This window comes from Seriola dumerili, unplaced genomic scaffold, assembly GCF_002260705.1.
Source record: "Seriola dumerili isolate Sdu_G_001 unplaced genomic scaffold, Sdu_1.0 BDQW01000216.1, whole genome shotgun sequence".
NCBI lineage: Eukaryota > Metazoa > Chordata > Actinopteri > Carangiformes > Carangidae > Seriola > Seriola dumerili.
The window spans coordinates 2830748-2856177 of NW_019174471.1; the positions used below are offsets into that span (position 1 = coordinate 2830748).

At 45.6% G+C, this 25430-nt stretch overlaps 1 protein-coding gene across 3 annotated transcripts in view; it reads right to left on the reverse strand.

Annotated features, from left to right (window-relative positions):
• The window catches only part of nrp1 (neuropilin 1), a 58598-nt gene extending 37426 nt beyond the window's left edge, over nt 1-21172 (reverse strand). For 2 of the 3 annotated variants that reach the window (XM_022754011.1, XM_022754010.1), the window contains exons 1-3: nt 18877-19557; nt 17436-17610; nt 951-1132 (exon numbers count right to left, since the gene is read on the reverse strand). In XM_022754011.1, the coding sequence (XP_022609732.1) occupies nt 951-1132; nt 17436-17610; nt 18877-18943 (424 nt within the window). In that variant the 5' untranslated portion in view covers nt 18944-19557. Of the gene's footprint in view, nt 1-950; nt 1133-17435; nt 17611-18876; nt 19558-20683 lie in introns of those variants that run through there. The other variant, XM_022754009.1, reaches the window with a different exon arrangement.
• Nucleotides 21173-25430: the final 4258 nt, after the last annotated feature.

Genomic DNA, 25430 nt, shown 5'->3' on the forward strand with positions numbered 1-25430 from the left:
TGGGACCTTTAATTGTATTGAAGTCACTTTCTCCAGAACCAGTTAGTCACTGGTTATAATGGCAAGCTCCTGTCCTTGCTGTGCTGGTCCTAACTTACCAATAAAACAATAAACCAACACCTGAAACAACATTTGTTGAATCAAAGTTCAGCAAATTATGCCCTTGCTTATTGTATAATAATTCACATCAGACAAGAATTGCTTCAATTATGGAACATATGGGGCTATGATTCATTGGTTTTGAATGCAGCATATTGCTTGCCATATTGTGATTGCATAATTTGATGCTCTGGTGCTTTGACTAAATCACAAACAAACCATGAAATTAGACAGAGAGGCTCTTTCTTGCCCCATTATCAGAATGATTTCTCCAGCTTTCACACCGCATCCTGCTCTGTTGGTGTGATGGATTCAGCTAAAGACAAATCATTCCAAAATGATCTGTGATGTGGCGTCGTAACAGTGCTTTCCTACCCTTAAGTCAAGAGCTACTTTAAGAAATCAAGTGAATCATTTTAATATCAATAAATCATTAACATTTTGTTTTAGGCGTGTAAGTGCAATCAAGATCAGAGCATTGCTAGGAGAAGCTTCTTGTTGTGTCTACACAGAAACCACAGCACAAAACTAGAGGATGCTGCTACTCTTCAAGTAGAAATCACTAAAGCTGTTTCTTACAGTACACAGATTATCTACAATTTACTGACAGCTTGGTAAATGGAAAGCTCCAGGTGCGCTACTAAATGTACCTTGAGATGAGTCTTAACTCTCGTCTCTTTGCAACAGAAAAACAAGTTCATGAGAAATGTGGCTTTAAATCTGAGAGAAATCATCTTTTTTGGACTTAACCAAGGCGGCACACTTATGATGTTAACATCTCCAGTGATGCATCACGTCACGCTTCGCACAGTTGGGGTAAAGTGAAGCTACGGCTGCATTAGGCCACACACCTGTCTTGAAGATCTCATATCGGATGGAGAAGCCTGCTCCGTGGGTCTCGTAGTCAGACACAAACTTGATGAAGAGCTGGTTTCCTGAGGATACGACTGGAGAGGGGGCGATCTTCCCGCAGTACTTCCCCACCAGCTGACCGCTCTCGTCCACGCCGTCCCGCACCTCCACGTAGTCGTACCTGAGCAAGGCAAGAAAAAGAGAGGCGGTGTCAGTCGTACTGCGCGTTCAAAAACATATTCTCTTTGAGGTTTGGTTTTCATTTTATCCTGGTGAAATAAACTACATTAGTTGGCATCTAGGACATTACTGCCGTGTTGTTTATACTGTGCATGTATGATGACACACACATTCATACTCAGAGGAGCACACAAACACAGAGCAACACAGCATATTGTGCAGGTAATGTAGTGGAAATAAAACACTGTGTACTAATGAGGTCTCAGGTTAAAACTCAGAGAACAGGTGGGCAGGCTTTGCTTTCATTATATCGACCTGGCACACACACACTGCAGAGGTTTTGTGCTCCCAGCAGCACCGAGGTCAGGTTTACGTAACTGCTTCAACTACTGAACTTCAGCTGAACAGTTGTCTATATCCTGCTCAACCTCAGGATTACACTGACAGCATGTGTGTGTGACTGTTCTATAAGAGACTACGGGAATTGAAAGTGATTATATTTTGGCCTTTGGCTTAAGGTGGTGTATAGACAGAGCAGGTGGTAAAGCTATTAAACATACAACCACATACACACACTCAAACATCGCATTCAAATGGAATTTCAGACCCACGGCTATTGAAGGGAGCAGCCGCCTAATTGAGTCAGCGCAGAGTTTGGGAGCAGAAGAGGAAAACAGCTTTGAAATAGGATTGGGAACAGGAGCCATGACTGACGCCCACACACACACACACACATACACACATACACACACACACACACACACACACACACACACACACACACACACGGAATCTGGCATGAGAAACTTAAGATGCTAGAGGAGAAAATTTGAGTGACTGCGCAACGAGGGTGGTCTAAACAGCCTCTGGTTATCACTGTGTGTTTTCAGAAACTTGTTAAGAGGGTACATTAAATGCAATCGAGTTCGTTTTACTCCACTGCCCGCATGAGTGTGTGTGTGTGTGTGTGTGTGTGTGTGTGTGTGTGTGTGTGTGTGTGTGTGTGTGTATGTGTGTGTGTGTGCGTGCGTATGTGTGGGTTCAGATGACTTTTCCGTGCTGTGCTTTGACTGTGAGTGACGGGGCGAGCGCCGCTCCAAAAGCAGATTTCGGTTCAGGTTTCCAGAGTTCCTAATTGCCCATAACGTCCGTTCCCGCCAAGTTTTCAGCTCTGAAGGCGACTTAACAGAACATGTTCCTGCCCTGAACCCTGATGACCTGCCGCCGCCCTCCTCCATCTCCATCAGACACCGGAGGAGAAAAATGCAATTCACACACAGTAAGTACTCAAATTAATTCTAATGTATGTAAAGTATAATGCGCAACAGGTGTGCAGACACATGCAATCATATAAACACACACACACACACATACACACACACACACACACACACTCCTTCTGTCTCCTCAGAAAGTATGTGCCCTCTGGGCAAAGGGGCCTATTTTCACGGTTTCGCTTGATTCCCAAATTACTGTCAAAACATCAGGCCTCTTTAGCGATTCTGAACACACTTAATTCACAGGATTTCGCACAAAAAGGCGATTTACACTTTGAATGATGGCTCAGGGCGGGCTAAGTCCCTCAGGTGGGGCCTGACATGTATCCACACGCACTGTTTTCCAGCTCTTTCTGTGGAAATGGTTTCCTTCACCTGCCTCAAAGTCAGAAAACATGTTTGTAAAACAGAAATCAAATTACCGGAGGTGATTTGCGGGGGAGTTGAGGAGGGAGGGTCTACCGGGTTCCCAAATGCGAAATATAGTAGTGGGAGTCAACTTGTGACGGGGCGAGACAGAGCGTAACTCAATGTGGAGTTGGACAGAAGTAGCACTGCTTGAAATTGCGTCCCCTGAGGAGATGCGGTGGATGACTTCACTCATCTCTCTGTTCAGAGACGGTGATCTGAGGTGATCCGAGCTGTCAGCACGCATCAGGTGTCTCCTCTTATTCTTTGTCTCTCCTTTAAATTTTTATCGTCTCAGGTTAAAGGTTTGCTACGTGGCGAGAAAGCTGCCGTCTGTCTCTAAAATACCCGATATCCAGCCCTTTGTTCCACTCCAGGCAGACATTCATTACAAGTCTCATCAAACACTGTCTGGAAATGGTTTCCCTCCACTTGAATTTATACATTTTAAAACCCTTTATGAGCTCAGTCCTCTCATTTCTGTCGCCTTCTGTGTGAAATCCCCGGCTTGGGTTTGTTTGTTTGGCTTCTCCTCATTTCTCTTTGCTGTGTTTCAGAAGCTTGGCTTCTTCCACAAGTACCACTTTGTTTCAGCTACTTTATCAGCTGCAGCTCTGTAAGAAATACTAGTTACACATGGTGTTTACAATGTTATCCCCCCTCCCTCCTGCTTTGTGGCTAACCGGGCCATAATTTAGTTTAAAGGGCTCCCCTGAAGCAGGGATCGGGTTTCTTTTGTAATGATGTCATTGTCTAGTTTAGTCACCAGAGCAAATATTTATGAGAAAGAATTTAAAGTCTAACCAAAGTTACAAAACTCAGATAGATAGATAGATAGATAGATAGATAAAATACACAATGAAATAAAGTTTAGTGTGTTTCTGCCTGTGGTGAAGTGGTTTGTGTTCATCACAATAGACTGAAAAAATATTCCAAGAAGATGCAGCAGTGTGTTTTCCTCCCCAAATTTTATCTATTTGTGAAATCAATTCCTCTCCTCTCCTCTCCTCTCCATCTTTTGATTCACAGCTCACAACGGAGAGCATCAATCTTTCTGTAGCTCTGCTCTGTTCTATCAGCAGACTTATAATTCACCTCAGAGTCTGTGTCTCTGCAGCTATCTGACTCCTCCCCTGCAACTGCCAAAAGCTGAGCATTGCCAGACGCCTAAAAAATTGATGCTGAGATGCATCACTGAGATGAAGAAGGAGAGGAGAGCAGGCTGCTGCACAGCTGAAGGAGCTGAGCAAGTGCATGATATACTGTGTGCGCAAACGTGTGCACATGCAGATCATTATGCACATTGTGTGGCATCATGCATTTAGTGTAGCATGTAACCATCTCTGTGCATGTGAACCGAAGCCAAATAACTAATGTTTTCATTTCGGCTGTCCTCACTGAGAAACTAGTCTTATTGTTGCTTCTATTTCAGCTCGTCGCACCTCCAGAAAAGCTGTTTATTGCATTTTTACCCTGGTGCATCATCAGATGGGATGGCCCCCATAAAGGCGGCACAGTGGGAGAGAGGATGCAGATGGAAAGAGAGAATACGCCCTGGGGGGTCCTCACTGTGCTCTATGTGCGAGGACAGACAGAGAGAAAGAAAGAAGAGACCTCTAAAATTTCTCTATTTGTGCCTAAATGACTGGTGCGTCAGCCAGAACTCCATCCAAGCCCTTATCATCTGGAAGACATTATGGGGAACGCTTGGCGGGGGCAGTCTGACGCCTCCGAAACACTCTCCTGTTGCCGGCCGTGTTAAATGTAGCTCTAATCCACTGCTCTAAACACCTGTGAGGACTTGCTTCTGGGGTTGAGAGTCTTCATGGAAGGCTGGAGGACAGGTAACAACCTCTATCTCGGATCATACAGGAGGAAGATGAACGTGGCCTACTTTTAGGCCCCGGATGGTTTCACGTTTTCGGGGTTTGCCTCTTAACTCCGTCCTCCTGACCTGTCGAGTTAAACTTAGATTCCTCTTCTCGCAGGTGAAGTGTGTGGTGATTTTTTTTTTTATGTTGTATCGCTGCTGTTGTTGTTGGTCTTATTCCTCATGACAATACAATCCAGTTGAGCCACGCACCTATTTATCTGTCTAGTCTGCTTTGGGTCTGGGTGGGCCTGTCCACATACCACAACACACACACACACACACACACACACACACTGATGATTGCACACACACACACAAACACACACAGTGAGCTGCCTACCACAGTGCTAATAGTGAAAACGGTTTGCCAACCCAGTGGGGAAATTAAAGGGAAAAAAGAGAGGGGTAGGGGTGTGAGGCGGGGTGAGGGGGGGAGTGGAGTGAATGTAATTCTCAACGACCTTCGCTTCACCGACTCAAATGTATTAGCTCGCCTTCTTTCTTCAGGCACAGAGAGAAAGCAATCCGCTAGTGTCAAACGAGAACATTAGGCCTCCTCGCAAAGCCAAAGAGAAGGCGACAAACCGCTGGTCTAACAATATAACAGTTATATTGCCTGAAGCTTTCCCATGGAAATAATCTGTCCTCCCTCTATAAACGTCCGCTTGATATGGTTCTACAAAAGCAATACAATCTGAGGCAATGGAATAACACTATGACAGACTGTATAAGCCTCATACAATTGGTTAGAGTTCTTAATCAGACCATTTATAAGCTCCAGCATTCTGTGGGAAAACCCCACAACAAGAGCTCTTTCTTTGCTATTACTCTCTTTGGTTCAGCTGTGTACGGAACAAATGTCTGACACTTTTCACCGCCATTTCTCTTTCTGTGGCTGTCACAGTGTAACCCACTATTGCACGAAAACATGTCACCTACAACATGTCAAAACATCTCCCGAGTAACACAGGTGAAAAGGCCTCTACAACACGCTCGGGACAGCTCCGTGAGGCCCGGGGAGGCTGAGCAGGAAAAGGGGACGTTGTTGTCAGCTGTCAGGAAACTCGAAGCCCGTGACTTCACAGGTTAACGAGTCTCGGCTAACAAACTGTCATTGGGGCTCCAGGAAAACATCATTAACATTTGTACAATGGGGCCCGAGACAAGCTGATCGCCCGACTTACTCTTTCCGAGCCTGGAAGGGACATATCGCTGAAATAAAATGATCTCTTTCTCCACTTTCCCTCCCATACTGCCTCCCGTCCTGCATGTGACATTCATTAACCTGAGCTAGAATAACAAGTTCCTTCTTTCCTTGGGTCCAGTGCAGTTGTAATGACCCAAGCGTCAGCTTGCCTGGACACACAAGGAAGAACAAAAAAAAAAAAAAGAAACCTGGGCAGTAAACCCGGTCTACATCGTAATGTTTCAGCTACAAACATTAACCCTGGTGACCTGCTGACATTAAGAGTTTTATAGAAGGGAAAGACCTCATCGTTAAAACAGAAGCTTGACCACGAGGCATGAAAAAATTAGGAGGCTTTTTTAAAGCTGTCACCCTCATCCACTGATGTGTCTCTACTTCTGAATCTGCAGAAAATTATTGCAGGGCCTCAGAACGTGCCAACCCACCGAGTGGGATAAACCACCGACCAATCAGAGCTGATGGCTTCAGAAGTGGTTCCTTGTCGGAGAGGGGAGAAGGGTATGATTGCTTTTGCTCGCCACCACGCTGCCGCACGGATGGATGGAAGATAAAAAAGATGGATATTCCCCGCCCAGACGGCCCAGCTGCACCCGTCCAACAGGCCTCTTTGGGGTGTCACCCCCGGCACGGTTAGACTCAGCGCTGTCATATTTTTAGACGCCGTCGTGGCTGTTTTTGATGTTGTGGCGGCCTCGGCCACACGTTTGTAAAGCATATTCGCTTTCCTGAACAGCAATTATCATTAGCATTGATGGATTTAACGTGCCTCCATCCATTAGCGTTCCTAATTACACTGTCGAGAGGTCTGCTGTCGCCAACAATCAAATTAATGAATTCGGCTATTTAGGCTCGATTATTGCGCGCCCCCCCCCCCGCAACACACACAATAATCCTTTATTCTGAAATACGAGCACAGACAGAGGGAGATTTCTGCCTCGAGGGGGGGGGGGCCCTCCTGCTCACAGATGATGAACACAGACCACCTCACATGTAGGACGTAAGTGTGTTCAGCTGACTTGTTTTCCCCTCCCCTGAGCGACTGCGACATGCCTACAGGAACGAGGCAGAGCTGTGCATCTTTTCAGCTATCCTGATCCACTTCCCTCATTACGATTGACAGATGATATGTAGGTCATGATAATGTGATTATAGAAATGTGAACATGCCTCAGTAGTTAGCCACTTTTTCTATGTGGCCAAACACAGCTGACTTGAAGATGAAGCAATCAAAGGTCTCGACGTTTAAAGTTAAATAAATATATTTATTAAAGAGGTTGATTTAAAAGATTTTTTTTGTTCTAATGCATCCTAAAGTTGTTTTACAGTCAGGTCTTTTTGCTGACGTCAGAAAATGCTTCCACTGATGAAAAAGTGAAGAGAAAAATGTCCATAATGTCCAACAATGATAATATTAAAAATAATGTAAGGGAGTCTTTAAACCAGTGAAAATACATCAATGTGCAGTACAGTGCTGATGTGCAAAGTTCAAGAAAGCTGCAGCTGTGAGCAGGGTTGAGAATCTCCATAGCACATCTTGTTATCATGACTGCAGCGAGAAGAAGTAAAATTAAATATAAAACTGCCAATGGCAAAATGGAAATACACATTTAGCACTTTTTCCTGCTAAGTGAGCTTCGGAAATGAAATTGCTTAGCATACAGCAGAGCTCCATATGTATCTTAGTGTGCAGATATGAATATTCAGGCTCTGAATGTATGCTTTTGCAAATGAAGCCACCGACCCTCAGGGTCAATTTCTAAGAAACACTTCATAGAAGTAAAGTCACAGTGTAGTATCCTTATTATATAGTAATTCTGGCTGAGAGCTGCTGTGCAGTATGTCGGTTATACATACACCCTCTTGTGAAAAACTTTAACATGTTAACAGAGCCAGAAAACTCTGTGATAGGATTTTCAAAGGCCCGAAAAAGAAAAGCAGGAAATTGGTATAAAAGTCTGAAAAACAAGAATGCAACGCAATGAGATCGAAAGGATGAAAAGACCCGGGTGTTTTGTCAAAGAGGGAAGAGGCAAAGAGAGGGAGGGAAAGAGAAGCACTCCAGCCCATTTCTGGGGCCATTACAGGAGGGAATGACTCCCATTTGTCCCACCTTGACATTTGAGAGGATCTCTGATTACACAGGAGCGAGGGGCAGGCAGAGGTGAGCGAAGAGAGTCCTCCACAGGGGTCTGTGGCACGGCTCAGATGATACGCCGTCGTTACGACAATGAGAAGTCAAGGGTAAAAATAACAGGGCACTGGGAGTGGGGGTGGGGTGGGGGTGATGTGGCATAGCGGGGCTGACGCTTTGAACACACTGTCACCTCCCTGCTCTCGTCGCCCTGTTCACCCTCAGGGGCACCTACAGGGCTCAGTTACATGGATACATGCACACCCTGCAGGGAGGCCTGGTGGATATGACTACATTGTGCAGACACAGCCACGTGCATACATTTCCATTAAACTCAAAATGAAAATTGGTGAGAAAACCATGTTTGTACATCTCCTCATTGGGTTCTCTATCTCTTAGACCAACCGTGACTTTCTGATAAACTCCTGGAGGAGACTTGGATCGTGACGCTAATCAAAAGGGTCCAACAACAGAACCCCATTTATTTTGAGTATGTCACACAAAAAAGGTGGTGCGTTTAGGGGTCAGACTATTACTGGATATCCTGTTCATGACTACATGATTGAGCTCCAGGAACCATGTGACAAGAAGAAACATGAGGAATCATAGAGATAATTGTTAACAACCTTGAGCCAGTGACCCACTGAACTTGACATGGGACTAAAATTAGCCAAGTGAGCGCTACATGACTTCATGTTTTATGGGCTAAACAATAACAGCGACAATATGCACTCGCCAACATGGAGCGGCATACACACTCAGACAATCATCTGTCTGTTTTCTGATGCTGTGAGGAGCTAGCGGTGCTCCCCGCCGGATAATGAGCGAGGAGCATGCCGCATTCAAAGACGGCGAGAGGGGCAGAGGAGGAAGAGAAGGGAGGAGTGGAGCTGAGCTGAGGAGGAGGTCAACTAGAGGTAAAGCTCTAAGTGCTGTTCTCTCTCCTCTCCACAATGGGCAGGAAGTGAGAAAGAGTGACTGGCTAGGGAGATAGAAAAAGAGAGTGTGAAGGCATGTAAGTTCAGCCGCTGTTAGAGGTGGTGCAGGAATAAAAACAAAAGAGAGGGAATAGTGCAAATAGCTGATAGAGGTAGTTGGCAAACAGTTGTCAACACTGCTGAAGGTTCAGCGGTGAGAAGCTTGCTCTGTCTCTGAGATTGTTTTACATGGCTCTGCAAAAGAGAGGAAGCTCGAGGGCAATGGTGGTAATAACTGCACTGGGAATTATTCAATTAAACACCCCATCTGCCCCCCCCCCCTCCCCCTCCGGCGTTCTCCCTCTTTCTTTTCTTTGTCCTCCCTGCAGCCTGTGGAGGCGGCGGGGGTTGAAGGGGTTAGAGAGCAGTCTGGGCTGGGCGCTCAATGACCCGGTCATCTGGCTGGACATGCAGCCACTTGGCTGGGAGCAGGGGAGAGTGTGAACAGGCCCTGAGTGAGTGTTATGGAGGAAGAATGGGATTGTCCTCTTCAGTGTAGACAATCCGCACCCATCAGCAGCCACACCTGACCTTAAACCACACAGTAACCTTGAAACAAGACAAGCTATTTCTGGCTCTTAACAGGAAGAGGAAAGGGGATGATGAGAAAGTAAATAGGAGTGTTTTTACAATGGGCACATATTTACTAGCACAGTCAGTTGATCCGTTGCTGCCAGATTTGTGCAGTTTCCTTTGAATGTGGATCAGCCCTTCTTTTAAAACCACATCCTTTATTTCGTTCTGATGGCTGCATTGTTCTCGCTGCGTGCAAAGAACTCTGATTTTCCAATGATGCAGCACTTTGAACGCCAAACAGTCCATGCTGCGAGGGCCACATGCCAAGCGGTGCATCTCTTCCGTGGTGCCGGGCAGAGCGGCTGAATGCTTGGCATTACGGGGCTGATCTAAGTGCTGATGGCCGGGCCAGCCCTTGCCAGCATTTGGAGGGCAAGGTGACTCTTCCAGTTACTGGCCCCGCAATCAAACTTTCCTGCCAACTTGGAGCCCGACTGTCAAGTATAGTATCATTTCCCTCTCCTTTCTGGTCAAATCCTCGGGGGGATTGTGTAGGAGGAGAGGGTCTTCTTGGCACTTATTCATATATAGGCAGGGGTCATCCTGGAAAGGCTGGACAGGCGCCAGAGACACAGGCGTCTAATAACACTTTCAGCACTACCCTGCTGTGATAATGCCACACAAGGTTGCTGTGAGGCTGAATTTACAGTCCTATTTTACAATTACTGTCAAATAACAAAAGAAATAAAGCCGTGAGAAAAAAAAAAATGCAATGGTGGCTGCAAGGAAAAAGAAAGACCACAACTAATGTTGCCAATTTAGTGAAGCGAGATCAAGCAAAGAGCAAACAAAGCGAGCGATTGTGAGTGCTCTAACTCAATCACAGAGCAGTGGGGTACCGCCCCATCAATCACTGTCTGCTTGCCATCCCGGCCGAATCAGGCCGAGCTGAGTGGTGGAGAAACACCAGCAGGCCACGACAGCCCGCTGTGTGCAAACACGGTGACCGAAAATGACCCCGGGGTGTCTGGGAGCTGAGACAGGAGGGTCCTTGGCTTTACTTCCTACCTACCTTCCCTCTTACCCATTGCAAACAAACTTTACTTCACCCAGAGCCCCTCCAGGGACCTGCTTGATTGTTTGAGTAAAGAGCGATGTGGTCGCTGAGGCCCCCCGCCCCCCACCCCTCCCACCTGCCAGCCCTTGAGAATCTGTAAGCACCGGGGCGTTAGGGCAACAAACACGACCACAGCCACATCAATCAAAATCATGAGCCGCATTCAAGGTTAGACCACTGAAGGAAACATGTCTGACAAGCCTGGACACGCTGTATTAAAGTGTCCACAACTCCCTCATCAATTCAGCTAAAGACTCCCCTCTCTGCCCCTTCTCCTCCGGGGTGGGTGGATAACTAAGACATTTGGAGACAGTGTGTGAAAGTAATCCACCCCTGATATCTGCCCTGAAACCCACATTTCACAAACTGAAATTACTATTCATTCATTCCCCCTCTGTGTCACTTCCTGTTGTTTACCCATGCAGCCTCATAAACTGAGAAATCAGCATTTGATGGAAAGAAAAGAAGGCGAGAGAGGAAAACCTGTTGCTAATTATATTATATGAGGCAGGGGGTGGGGGTGGTGGGGGTGGGGTACTTATTGCCAACTGTCCTTTGGAAACAGAAACGCATAATTGAATTACAGCCTCAGTGTTTAATGCTTTTTCGTCCGTGCTGGAAGGAAAACGAGTATGAATTTTCTTACAGTCAATAGATGTGTGTCCAGATAGAGAGCTGAGATTACCAAATGTTGTCCTCTAATCACGAGTCTCTCCATACGGCTCTTTTTCTAGCAATCTGTTTTGGATAAAAAGTAAAAGAGCATGCGGCTGACATCTCTAAGCTGTGTGGCCCGCGGCTCCATTCCACAAGAAACTTCCATATAGGGAAGCTTGTATTGGTTTGGGCCTGGAAAGAAAAAAGAAACGGAAGAAAAAAAAAAAAAAAAAGAATTCGCCAGCCGTGTGCCAGAAACAGCTTAGTGACACTCAATCCCTGGCAAACACGAGTTGCTAACTCCCACATCGAGATGAAAAACAAAACAGGCAGACACGTGACACTGTATGATGCTTTTGTGCTGCCACAGATATGTGACTGAGGCTTGAAATCCGCCGGGTTATTTATGAGCACGGGCCTCGACTCGTCTCTTTCTCCCTTTCCTCGCCCTCCCTCATTCCTCCTTTTTCCTACTCCTCCAATGTGAAGTGGACCTCCCTCCCGCTGTGAGGTAGAGTGGCTCGCCTCCCGGTTGTGGTCAGGTTGTGCATGAATCAAAGTGGTGACAGAGCAGCGGGGAGGATGGCAGATGCCACGGCCAGAAAGCTTTTCAATCAGGCTGCCCTTCCAAGCCGCGGCCAAGGTGAAACACTTCACCGGCAGATGAAGAAGAAAAAAAAAAAAAAAGACCCTCAACCTGACGGTCACCCACACGCACACACATATGTACCGCAAGCATGCAAGCACACATGTGCGCAGACCTACTTTAATCCTGCTCATTAGCCAGGAAGCAGCCCTTTATGTTTAAAAGAGATGAAGAAGAAGAAAGAGAGTAATGACAGCGAAGGTCAACAGCTTACTGATGCAACATCTCTGTCTGCTGTTCTGTCTTTTCTGCCCTCTGGTTAATTAACAAGGTGAACACTTTACATTTATCAGCACTGCAGCTTTCATTCGCTTTGAATGGCTCACTTGCCTCATTAATGGTTCTGTTCTGCAGGTGGGGAATAGGACGAATAGATTGTAAATAGACATTTAAGATGTGAAACGCTTCTCTGGAAGTTTTTACAATGATGACAAAATACGGTTTGGTATAATTTCTGTGAAGTTCAAACAAAATATATTCATAGTGGGCTGCTCTTTGAGATGCATTTGACAAGCTCTTTTTTTTCAAGACGCACTGTTTCATTTGATTTCCATTGTTATGAACTGTGGGAGCGCGTTGCTGTGGAAAATACCAGGTGCATAATTTCAGCTGCTTTTGTCAAACCTGGTAGTTAAAAGAAGTGGTGTCGCCCTAGGCGCTCCTTATTTTGCTGTGCCTATTTTGAGGCGTCACTTTCAACCCCCCCTTCCCCTCCCGGCGTGGATGCCTCTCTCTGACATTCACTTTGAAAAGAAGTACATATCAACAACAGAAATAAATGTCCGCTAACAGGCCATAAGTATCTCCAACAATCTATGTCACTCCGAAGCCCCCCCCCCCCTCCAGCCCCCAGAGGTCACAGCACTTCCCGTCTTTAAAAGCCGCCGCCGCCACCACCGGCCTGTTAAAAAAAGGTTCCTCTTGCATTACTGCCATATTTATTTTCCTCCATGACAACGGCTGATAAATGGTCACGCAGCCCACTTCTCCTTATTTGCCCACGGTTGCCTTGCAGGGGGAGCGTGAGAAGAGCGGTGAGCTAGGGAGGAGTTATTCCTCCCAGCTCCCCAGCTGTGAAGCTCCACTGCTCTTTCCTGTGGAGCTGCTTCATGCTATTCAGGTGGAAGGGGAACAGGGGATTAGGGAAAGTGGCCAAGTAGCCTCCTCTGCCCACTCTCACTTCCTAAGAACAGGTGGCCCTCTTTGTTGTGCGCTATGGCCATATGAGTGGAGTTAGCGGGATTCCACATGACAAAGAAAGAGCCAACTATAGATCTAGAATAGGTTAATACTGCACTCCCCCTTCCCCAGGCTCCTGTTAGTCATCTCTGGAGTCCCCGCCTGGTCAGGAATGCCAGGAGGGGCAGGATGTCTATTGTAGAGGGTACATAGCGGAGAATGTTTGCCTTCCCAGCAGGCCAGGCAGCTCCACGGGGGCAGCTCAGCAGGAGATCAGAGTGGAAGGGGCAGAGGGACAGAGAAAGGAGATGACTACAATTAAAAAGAGGAAAAAAAGTGCTTTTCCAAGCTTTGAGTTACAGGCTCCTACAAGCAGGGGGGCTCTCGCAGACTTTTGAAGTGTGGCAGGGCAGCAGACGTTCGCTGACTTTCTGCAACAGTCTCCCCCACAAAGAGGGGTGCTTGAGAAGGCATTCCTCGAATATCTCTACTGCCTAGTACCACCCTGCCATACATCTCATCTGCTGCTCAGACTGTCACAGTGGAATTTCTGTGAGGTCCAAAAAATACCATCCAGACGGAGAGAAAAGCAAAGAAATGAGGGAGGGCTGAGAAAAAAAGGAGACTCTCTCTCCCTCTGTTTTTAACCCCTCTCTCCTGCGCCTCCAAAACAAACAGTGCAGCCTTGACTGGCTGGCTGACTGGCTGCAAGGGAGTTCAGAGTGCTGGAGAAGTACGGGAACTGTTTTTTCAGTCTGGTCAGCAAATCTGATGCCATCAATGATTCATAATGTTGTCAGGAGTAGGCTACATCATATCTATAGAAAGCTGGCTCTCCTCTTTAAGTCAGCAGGAGAGGAGAAGGTGGAGAGAACAGCCCCGCAGCTCAGGATGAAACGCTCTAGTTTGAGTGAATTCAAAACTCTGGAAACTCCAACTTCATCCGACTTCTACACAGAAAATATTACCTCAACAATAAGAACCGCACTGCGTCTTACAAATTAGATCAATTGCCCTTCAATCTGCCTTATGTGAAACCTGTCTGCCACTTGTTTAGATTCAAATCCACTGAAAGCTCAATTTTTCCTTCAGATGTCGGAGCTGCCACAGCCAGACGAGGCTGACAGCCACAATCAGATAACAGAGAAACAGAACGGGTGCGTGGGGAGGGGGGGCGGCGCAGAAGCATATCTATTTACTTCAGTTTTCACTTGAGCTTAGCTTGTGCATTCCGCTGATTTTTCAGAGCGAATTGGCTTCAAATATTTGCCTTGATGCCGGCTGCGCCTTTCGCCTCAAACTTCATTAGCTGCAGGAGCGGCGAGGGTGGCCCCTGAAACTCCACTCTGCGAGAGTCTACAACGGTGCGTGAAAGGTAAACACGTTCTGCATTCAGAATCACAGGGCTCACTTAGTCTCCTTATCTCTGTGATGAAGTGTTTTCCTCCTCCAGCTCTCAGGATACAGGCCTCTTCACTTCCCCAAACAAACCTGTCAAGGGTAGCGCACACGTGCAACAACACCACCGCGGCCAGACTCCGCTCGGATGAAGGCTGTTTTTCTTTTTACGAGCACCACTTTGAGTGCTTCTTGTTTGGTTTGCTGATAACAGCCATGTTGGGGAACATGTGGTGCATATGTGTTCCATTTGCCCACTAATTAGATTGCAAGGCGGTGCACTGAAGCATGCATTGTAGCCCCCACCCCCTGCGCCTCCACCCACTCTGCCAGTCCATCAGATAAGGAAGCCATTCTGACTCTCATCAGTTTCCATTATGTAAGGGCAGCTTTTGGTGAGTGGAGTTGCGACAGGGAGTCTGATGAGTCCAAAACAAATCATACCCAACTACTGTCTGCAGATACATAAGTGACTATTCCCTTGCTTATAATTGAGTTACCTATGACATGCCTTGTCAGCGATTAACACAATAACCCACCCTCATGTTACACAGTGCCATGATTTAAAAGAAATTAAGGGGGGGAAATGGAAAATGGATTTCACTCAGTGGCTTGTCTTTGCTGGCTAAAGCCAAAGTGAAGCCGCACAAGGTGGAATATATTGTGAAGTGGAACTGAAGTCCCAAGAAAAACCACGAACATTAAAAATGAAACGGTCAACCACATTAAAAATAGGAAAAAAGCTGTGGGTCAGTATGACCCCGTTTCCCGGCGCAATCTCTGCGTGGCCGACGTGGATCAGAGACTCACTCAAGTTTCACAGCCTGGCTCATTTGTTAGCTTATCCTCCAGACAGGCAGCTCCTCTGACCACACTATTGGTTGTGTCGGTGTCAAATGTAATTAATGTGCACATAGAAAGATATACAAGTGGAAAAAAAACAAAAAAAAAACTGATGATGAGACTGAGAGGGAGATTTTCACAGATGCAAACACATCCACTGCACAAACTTCATCTGCTAACAAATTTATGAACAGCCAATTAACTGCCAATCTGCAAATTCGGTGGCTGCTGAATGAAAGAGCAGAGCTAATTTGTAAATGATACATCGATGGATCACTAAACTCCAAGCCCGCCCTCCTCTCAACCTGGAAAAAAAAGCTGCCTTCCTTGCGCCTGCGGGGACTGAATTCTTTTTACTGCGTGTGTTTAGACACAGGAAATTCATTCCTGACTAATTTGATTAGCTCAAGCATTGTTACTGCCCCCCCCCACACACACACACACCCCTACTCATACCCCATTCCTCGCTCTCTGTTTCTAACTGAGGATCGCAGACAGTTTAATGGTCCCACCGGTGCTGAAATTGGACCCAAAAGAAGTGTCAAGGAGCAGCCGGGCTCAGAGAGACAGCACCATTCCCTCTGCCATAAATCTCTGACAGCAATAAAGAAAAGGTTAAAGTGGGATTGAAATCCGGGATTAAAGAACCAAACCCCTGCAAACGTACACCGGGGCCATTCAAGGAGCACAAAAGACGCGCAGGGTCCAGGTTTTTTTGTTGTTGGGTGGAACAGGGATACAGTAACAAGATCCAGCAAAGCCCCGTTCTCTCCCGAGCCCTGCAGCGTAAACAAACAGCTGAGACAGAGCGGGGCTGAGGCACCGACACACGCACACACACAAAAAAACCCACACACAATCACAGACACACAGACAAGGCAATCAGAGCGAGGCTTTCTGCCCAGGCAAGGCTCACCTCAGGGCACCGGCACTGACACAGGCTCATCACATTACTGTCTGTCTCCGGTTTCATCGGCTTAAACTATCTATCTGACAACAGGTTAGCTGCTTAGCCTTTTGTCAGATGTGACAGCTCGCGGCTTACCAGTCAAATAAGGATCAGTAACTACCTGTAACTGAGAGATCCACCTTAAAAGAGTTATTTCACCTCGTTTTGAGTCGAAAGAAATCCCAGAGGAGGAAGGTAATTGTACTTGTTTCGAGCTCTGACATTAACAGAGCGACTGCCTCATTAAAATAAACTGAAATTTGTTCTTTAATGTCATCCATTCTTGCAATTTCTCGCTTGTTTTGGAGAGTAATGGGATTTTAAGAGAGAATATGAAAGTAAATGGCTTATTAAGATGGACATTTTTTTCAGTTAATGGCCTCTAGTGAGTTTTTGGCCCCTCGGCTCTGCCCCCAGAAGCCTTCTGCAAAAGTACCGTAGCTCAAATCAGTATTATAGCCCGGTGACTTCATTCTACAAAGACGAGAAGCGAGGACACTCCAAAACCAAATGGCAGGGGTGAGACATTCCTGCCGCCCTATGTAGTGCCAGAGCGGGAATACATCAACACTGCTTCACAGAGCCAGCGGACACTAGATGGCGCAGTTTCATGTGCAATATGCATAAGGGAAGGGAGGGAGGGAGAGTCACACACACACCCACACACACACACACACACACACACACACACACACACACACACACACACACGCATAAATGCAATAAACCTCACACGAACTGTATATAGAAAAAACACGTATACAATATTAAGAAACGTATGTATTTGTGTGTGAACAGCATATGTTTGGATTAAATTATTTAACACAGCCTCTTCTAGTGTTGTGGTTCCCAGAAGAAAGGCAGGTCTGGGGCCAAGTGGGTGTCTTTTAGATGTTTCAGAGACAGTTCAGTTACTGTAATTTTGTTATGTCATTTGATTGCAGAAGAAAAATATGTGAGATTAACTATTCTGATCAGAGGTTTCACCCTATCCCACATAAAACTAACTTCAGATCAGACTGGGGGCCCAAGGGACAAAATCTCACAGAACCAACGAGCTGAAGAAAAAAAAAAAAAAAACACATCTGCTTTTCATAGACAAGATGGCTAACTCATGCTGTACTTACTTGCACTCCCGGTCCTCCAGATCGAAATGCGGATTGAAGTTGATGAGGATCCGCTGGTGAGGACCAGGCGCCGAGATCACCCACACGCATCTCTGAGAAGGGGGATAAGACATGGGGTATCCGGGCGAGGTGAGGTAGTTGGCAGCTGAGATCCTGATGTTGCCTCCACATTTGTCTGCAGAGGCGAGTGAAAGGAGTTCATTAAAGAAAAGATGGGAATTTGGCTGATCTATGGCAGCCTACAGGACAGCCCCTCACACAACTACAACACAAACTTCATCTATCTATCTATCTATCTATCTATCTATCTATCTATCTATCTATCTATCTATCTATCTATCGAAGAAAATCCAATTCAGCCATTTTACAAAGTCAAATTGGTGAAGACAAACAAATATTAAAGGGTCTGTATGTACTTTGGCATTCTGTATTATTAATAATGGTAATACTGGGTCTAACAGAATAGAGTATTGCTTATGATGAGCCCATGAAGTAGACAATTGTTTCATTCTTCTTTTGGTTCCTTACATAAAAATGAGAAAGGGGGCTTTTAGGTTTCAGTTTGATGCAGAGTACAAACAATCCAAAAAAAAAAAAAGGTCTGAAGGGAAAGTTTTGTTCTGCTGAAGCCAAAAGTCACAAGGTCCCACAGTTTGTTCCTTTAAACCTGCCTCAACAGTACGTTTCATCATCAAAAGGAATAATCCTTTGTTTTTTTGTTTTTCAGAGGCCTGCTGCTTCTGCCATTCACATTTATCTTCATTTGCGCCTGTATTCATCCTTTTATTACAAAAGCCTCCGCCATCTGCTGCTCTAACCTGTGCGCACACCTCTAAAAAAAATCTATTAAATTGCAATAAAGCGAATAAGGTAAAAAAAAAAAAAAACTGCGCAAAGCTGAAATGAAACTGATGCTGCAAGAAAAGAACTTGGGGAAGTTCAGCGTGACTCTCTCAGAAATACCCAACAGTTTGGTGACTGATAGCTGGACGGAATCCGATTTCAATCATTTAATAAACTCTGAAAGAACAACGTTATGTTTCTTAAAAGTCTCACAAGATTCTGTAATGGGCCCTGAATAAATCCAATAAAGCCATATTTAAGAATAGGGCTGTTCAAATTGTGTTATAGGAGGTAAACAACGTTTTCACAATAAACTCACTATCCAACAGTGCATCACAAAGAACATCACAGGAATATTTTAAATATTCAAGAAAAAAGATAAACAAGAAAAAAGAGGAAACGCAATTAAAAGATCTCTATAGAAAGAAGAAGGGGGTTTCTGTAAGTGTTGGCAGAACGATCAGGTGAGCGACCTGCGCGTTTGCCAGAAGATCAGCGGTGATCAGAGAGAGCTAATCTTTTAAAAAAATATTGGGATTAGTAGCCTTGCAGAGTACATAAAGGCTTTATTTAAATAGATATCAGATGTCACGCTTACCGTTTTTGAAAGCCTTGACCACCAAGAGGATTCCCATGAACAGGATAAAGACTAATCCACAATGCATCCTTGTTTTATCTCCAAAAAAATAAAATTACGCATACAAAAAAAAATCTCAAAATGAAACTCCTCCGAAAGGTTTTTGGTCACGTATTCTTCTTTTCTCCTCTTAACTCGATAAATAAAGCACAAGTGTCTCTTTTAACGAAGTTGGAACTGATCTGAGTGCGGGCTCAGGTCGCTGGCATCCTGTCATTCAGCTCCTGTTTCCTCTCGCCTGTGCCGGCTGCGCTCCTCTCTCCAGCGCCGACCGTGCCATATCCTTTCCAAAGAAGCCAAAGCGCGAGGAATATGAAGAAATGACCCACTCCCTTTGCGTCCTTACTCCGTCAAACGATGCCCGGGATGCAGGGGGTAATCCTTGGCTGTGGAGGTGAGAGAAACAGACGGAGAGATGTGAGCAGGTTATGAAAGCCTGATGCCGCCGTGCGCACTGGACATCCCCCCCGAATCTGTCCAAACCGCTGCCGATACGCATAAGACTATAAAGGCACGGATACACCCCTTCCCCAAAGTGTGACCGCTTCACTTCTATAGGCTCAGAGCGGGGAGTCGAAGAGGTTTATGATTGGCTTGATTACAAATAGCCAACCTAAGTGGTAAAAGCCCCGTGTCTTTATATGTAAGCGGAGCAGCACACTGAGTCACAGAGCACCAGCAGTCCGTTAAGTGACATGACTCTCTCTCTCTGTCTCCCCTTCTTCCTCCCTCTCTCTTTTACTCACTCACTCACTCTCTCTCTCTCTCTCCCTCCCTCCCTCTCTCTATCTTCTCTTACAAAAGGGGAGTTAGACATTAATGGAAGATGTAGTGACACGACAGGACACCCTGTAGGAATATTTAAAAAAAAATACACACACACACACACACACACACACACACACACACACACACACACACACACACACACACATATATATACAAAACAGGTTATTGGGAGAAAATGCCGCCATGAATCATTTAAAAAAATGTTCTATTTTGAATTTGGATTGTGAGGAATACTGTGGGAGTATTTCCTCAGGATGTCCTCTTCCGCTTCTATGTGGGACTGATCATTATACGTGACACACTGAACTGCCTATCAACAGAAGTTACTCATAAGACTGATTCCCGGCTCAGTTGGAAACATGTCTGTACTGCAGTGCTTATTCTGGGCCCAGTGTTTTTCTTTTTTCTTTTTTTTTGCGCAAGACCTAAATAAGAAAAAAATGTTTTCTGTTGTTTTTTTTCCCTCCTTGTCGATTTCTTTTATGCACCAGCAGCTATCCAGATGCGCCCGACCGTTAAAGCCTGCCCCACAACAGTGACACCATTAAACTGGCACTCCGAAATTTAGGGAAAATCAATTAAAGCGTATATTATAGTAAGCCTCGGTCGTTTACTCCGGGCTGCCCTTACTGGGTCACACTGCACAAAAAACGCCGGGGCCGGCTTGTATAAAGCAACCTGAGCCTGCACATGCTCTCCTGTGCTGCACAATCATTCACAAACACAATGCATGGCAAAACATGATAATGAAAAATGACTCTTAATATGTAGGGATGTTGTAATTTGTACATTTTAAAAGCACAATATAGATGGCCCTAAAGCAATAATGGGATCATATCAGCCAAATGTGTCAAACTGAACGTGATATCATGGAAAATAAAGAAGAAGAAAAAAAAGCTGTTGTAATTGCAGTGAGAGGTAACGCAGCAGTATTTCTTTCGCCCCTCTGCATAAGTCAAATAAAAACAGCTGCATTCACCTGCGCCTTGAGGACTCGCAAACTGCAGGCATCCAGCCCTCCTCTCTCCACCTCCAACATGCGTGGAGCAGAGTCTATACGATCCGACACACTTCCTCCGATTCTGTTCAAATGTCACCGAATCTTCTCCGGGTCCGCGCTAAAGCGAGTCAAGTTATCTCCCCCCGCGAACCCCCTTTTTTTTTTTAAAAGCCGGGGGAAGAACCACAGCGCAGTCCAACCCGCTCCTGGGTCCCCACCGCGCAAAGACGCACAGCCGATGCCCGGAGACTCACTCTCCTCTCCGCGTACAGACTAATCTCCTCCCCGCAGCTCTCTCCGGGTCTCCTCGTTTCGCTCCCTCCCATTCAGCGCTGTCACAAGTGAAGTCCCGGCCAGTGTGAGGTAAAATAGACAGTCCCAAAAATGTCAAAGGAAGGGAAATAATAATATAGATAAAAAACAAAGTCCTTACAGATCTAACGTAAGTTTTTTTTTTCCTTCCCGTCTCCGTCTCTCCGTGCGCCACCGCTCTCGGCTCCTGCGCTGATGCAAATGCAGAGGGTTTGAGTCCCTGCCAGACCCACACGCCTCTTTACGAGGGATGAGTACGCGGCCGCGCGTGATCGTTCGCGCGCGCGCGCGTGTGTGCTGGTGTGTGGAAGGGGGTGTCTCTGCAATCAAGATGCAGATTTCACCCTGCTGCTTCTCCCACTCTGCCAGTCTGTAGCCTTTACAGGACGCGTCAGGCAGTCACATTAGACGGAGAATGCGCTAACCCGACGGCATCTCTGCACTGGCGTTTTTTTTATTTATTTGTACCGAATCACTCAGAGAGACTGTTTCTTAGCTTTATCTGCCCTTATGTGAAACTACAGGAATCCTGTTACACCCTCAGCATCCGGTAAACCTGCAACTCCATACAGGAGGATTGTCGGATAATTAAAGTGATATCATAGGAGATAAATCAGATACAATAACGTGCAGTAAGGTCACTATTGAGCATAGCACACACTACAAGTCACTATAGCAACATCATAACAATACTATAGAGGTACTATATGGGCAGATGTAGTTTTCTGGGAGCCTATAGGGGCCCAAGGGTCTCAGTGCTGTTTCCGTGAACAAAGAAGCTGCTCTCTCTTGGTGTATGAGCAATCTGTCCGTCACCCACTTCAGCCTGTGCCAAAAATACACACAGACTCGTGAATGACAGCATATGTCATTCAGTACACGATCTCAGAGAGAGAGAGAGAGAGTCATCAACATTATAGGTGTTAGATTTGAAACCAACCAGGAGCAACAAGTCTATAGTATCCTATATTCATTAGTCATGATTCAAACAAGACTGATAGGAATGAAAACTTCTGCTGGACTAAATGAACTCTTGACAGAGCAAAGAGGATGAAGAAAAAAAAATCCTCTTTTGGTGCCCAAATTTTTCATTATGAATAAGCCTCTGAATCAGTGCATACATACAGACTTTCCTTTCAGAAGACTTATTTGAAAAAAAACAAAAAAAACCCCAAAAACAACAAAAAAAAACAAAAAAAGTGGAAACAGCAAAACTTCTGCTCAAAACCCCCATTCATATTATTTTTCTGTCCTTGTGCAACTCTTCAGTAACAGGAACTGAAACTTCCTGTCACAGAAAATTCAGCTCCATATAGCTGAAACTTCCTCAATCCTGATTCTCTAACCTCTGTCACTGGACCTGAGGGGTTAAGCCTATAGCAGGCAGGCTGCTGACTTCTCTGCTGTTTTAGCGTTTTAGCTCAATGGACTCAATAACCGCAGGCTTCCAGCTGCAGGTCTCTGTGGTTAGGAGCCTTCTGCCCTGTAGGGGGCATCAGAGCTGGTGAGCCGCTCGGAGAGAGCCACCCCATTGCTCCTCAGGCTCACCTCACTGTACTGCCTTTGAGATTGCACAGCTGGGTTTACAAACAAGTGTGCTGATTAAAGGGTTTTTGCTGATTTAATCACTGTATTCAGTCAGACTTCCCATGCATCTGCTTTAAGACTGTTCTTATTCCTTTTTGTAGCGTAAGAATAAATCTAACTGTGTATTACATACTATCACCTCCCTCTTCTAATAAGTTGCAAAATCGCTGTGTGTTCCACTGTGTGGAATAAGCAGCACTTTGTCAATTCAGGAGGTTGACATATGCTTTATGCACATGGCGCATTGAGATGTCTTTATGAAAAGTTTTTGTGACACAATAGAGCAAGATAAGCCCACAGTCAATGCACGTTATTATTTTTTATTCCTAGAGAGAGGGAGACAGAAGATCGAGTGGCTTTATTCCCATCCCAGCCCTGGTAATTCTCCGTCTTGCTGATAACACAAATGTTAAAATGGTGCCGGGCATCTCTATCAAAGGCAGCGCTAACTAGCCTTTCGTGTCTTCTGGATAACACAGGAACAATGGCTTAGAGTCATTTCACAAGGGTGCCTGCCTGTGCCGTATCTAAAATGAGGGGGGGGATTGTAAGGGAACAATAAAAGAGCCATTTAAAGGATTTGCTTCTTCATATTTATCCGCACTAATCTTTAGCACAGCCCTGATGAATAATTAGCTCTGGTACAAAAGCAGACATTTTATGGCTCCTGTGAGCAGTGGACTTGATTTCATTAGCCTGCCCTTTATTCACCAAAGTGAGTGAGTCAGAGTGAAATGTTCAGGTTCAAACCATTTGGCACAAAGTCAGTGTGAGCATCCCACCTCGGTTTCTGACTGAAAAATATGTCAGCTGCCGAGAATTCAGACATGATTTAACACTTCTTGTGCTATTTTGGATCAGAGGTTATTCACAGGTGACTAATTAAAGAAGAAACTTAATAAATAATGTTCCCATTGAAGGCTCACTGGATGGTTTGATGAGTGGATTGTATGTTATGGCTTGCCCAGTCAAATCTCAACCCAAAAAGGAACCCCTGCGGGTAGACTGTGCACCAACATGTCAGACAACGCTCTCCCTCACCCACATTAAAACACTAAATGAGGGAATATACTTCAGAAGAATGGTGTCCATCCCTCCAGTGCAGCTCAAGAGACTTGTAGGATCAATGTGAAGGAGCGCTGGTGCAATTATGAACGCTCGCGGTGGCCCAACACCTTTCAAAGCAACCTATCACCAGACAAAAACATGAATACTCTCTTTTCAGCCAGCGCCAGTATCTTAAAAATGATTTGCTTTCTTCACGTTGCAGCTACAGCGTCGTTGAGATCAGGGAAAGATGTTGGAGATGCTTAATGAAGATGCAAATGTTTATTGCAGGTCTTTGATAGGAGGCAAACTCTGGTCTCCTAGTTGAAAGTTCTGCATGTCCATCAACCACGCTTTGATCTTCCAGTAAGATTTCACTTAACATTCTGGCGCCATCCCTCTCAGGGCGTTTTCAGATCAGCGTTGTTTAGTTCTGTTGAATTGGACACCGCTTCCTTATAACACTTTGGTGCAATTTGTTCGGGCAGAAGTGAGCACATCATACTTTGGTACAGACCAAAACAAGACAAGACATTCTGGAGTTTAATAATCAGCGAAAATCAGCAGGTAGCAGAAGAATAAAATCTAGGTTTGAGCTGGACTAGCAACAGAATATGTTGTTGTCTTTGTATTCCAGCAGATGGGACCTTCTTCAGGACCTTCTTCCTGTGTTTACTTTCTAACTTCCACCCCAGCCCGGGCCACTCCATAACACGGGAAAGCCCAAGTTTACCAACTCATCCACTGAGACGGACCAGAGCAAACAAAACGCCCTGAAGCTATATTACATCCCATTAAAACTGTACTGATCATACAGTACCCAAAACAGTTTACTGGTGAGGAGAATCAAACCAGTTCGCAGCCTCTGGGGAACAAGCTGGGCCACCCATTCAGAGATTTCCTCCATTTTCCGATTGCAGCTGCACAGCGAGGCCCGATATTTTCAGCCCTGCTGCCCCAAATGACTGGGTGCAGGATGCCAGTCCTGATGTCATATCAACCAACGTATGTTGCACTGATCTCAGTCAGACTCTGCGTCTTGCTTGCTGCTGTCACATGCGCCATTTAAGCTCTCGGATTTATGTGTTAAAAACCCCAACCTTTGATATGAGCTACACCATATCCATCTTGGCAGTGTACTAAGTTCTCTGACTGTCTGAGAGTGAATCAGGGACATACTCTGGACTTTCGTGTTCGGTATGAGATGACAAATATGGTATTTCATCCACTAGCAGGAATATTTAAATGCATGTTCCCATTCCACTGCATTACAAAGTGGATTAGAGCTGCAGACCATGAACTTTTTAAAAGACCTTGTTACCTACTAATCATACTGTGTTCCACATTCTCCTCCATGACAACCACAGTAAAAGAGCTACAGGGAGGGAGGTTATTGTGTATGTGAATGGGGGCTATACAGCTCTCACTGTAAAGACGCTGCTGCACGGTATCTGTTTCACAATTTCCAGCAGCTGTTGATAATTACCAACCAAAGAATGTTTCACACTCTCTCGAGCAGGCTTGCTGGCACAAACGACACACCTTCAAACTCTGTCAATGTGTCGTAATCCTGGGCTTTTTTTTGTTTGGGGGCGGGAATGTGGAATGCACATGTGCATGTTTGTGTGAGACAGGAGGTGGAGGAGCAGGGAGGTGAATGGATTTGAAAACAAAGGGGAAGGAGACAAACGGAAGCCGAGGTGAGCCGGCTCTCTTATGTTCACTTTCTGAGGCTCTGGGTGAAGACATGGGAAACAGAGGAGGCCCTGAAGAATCCCTC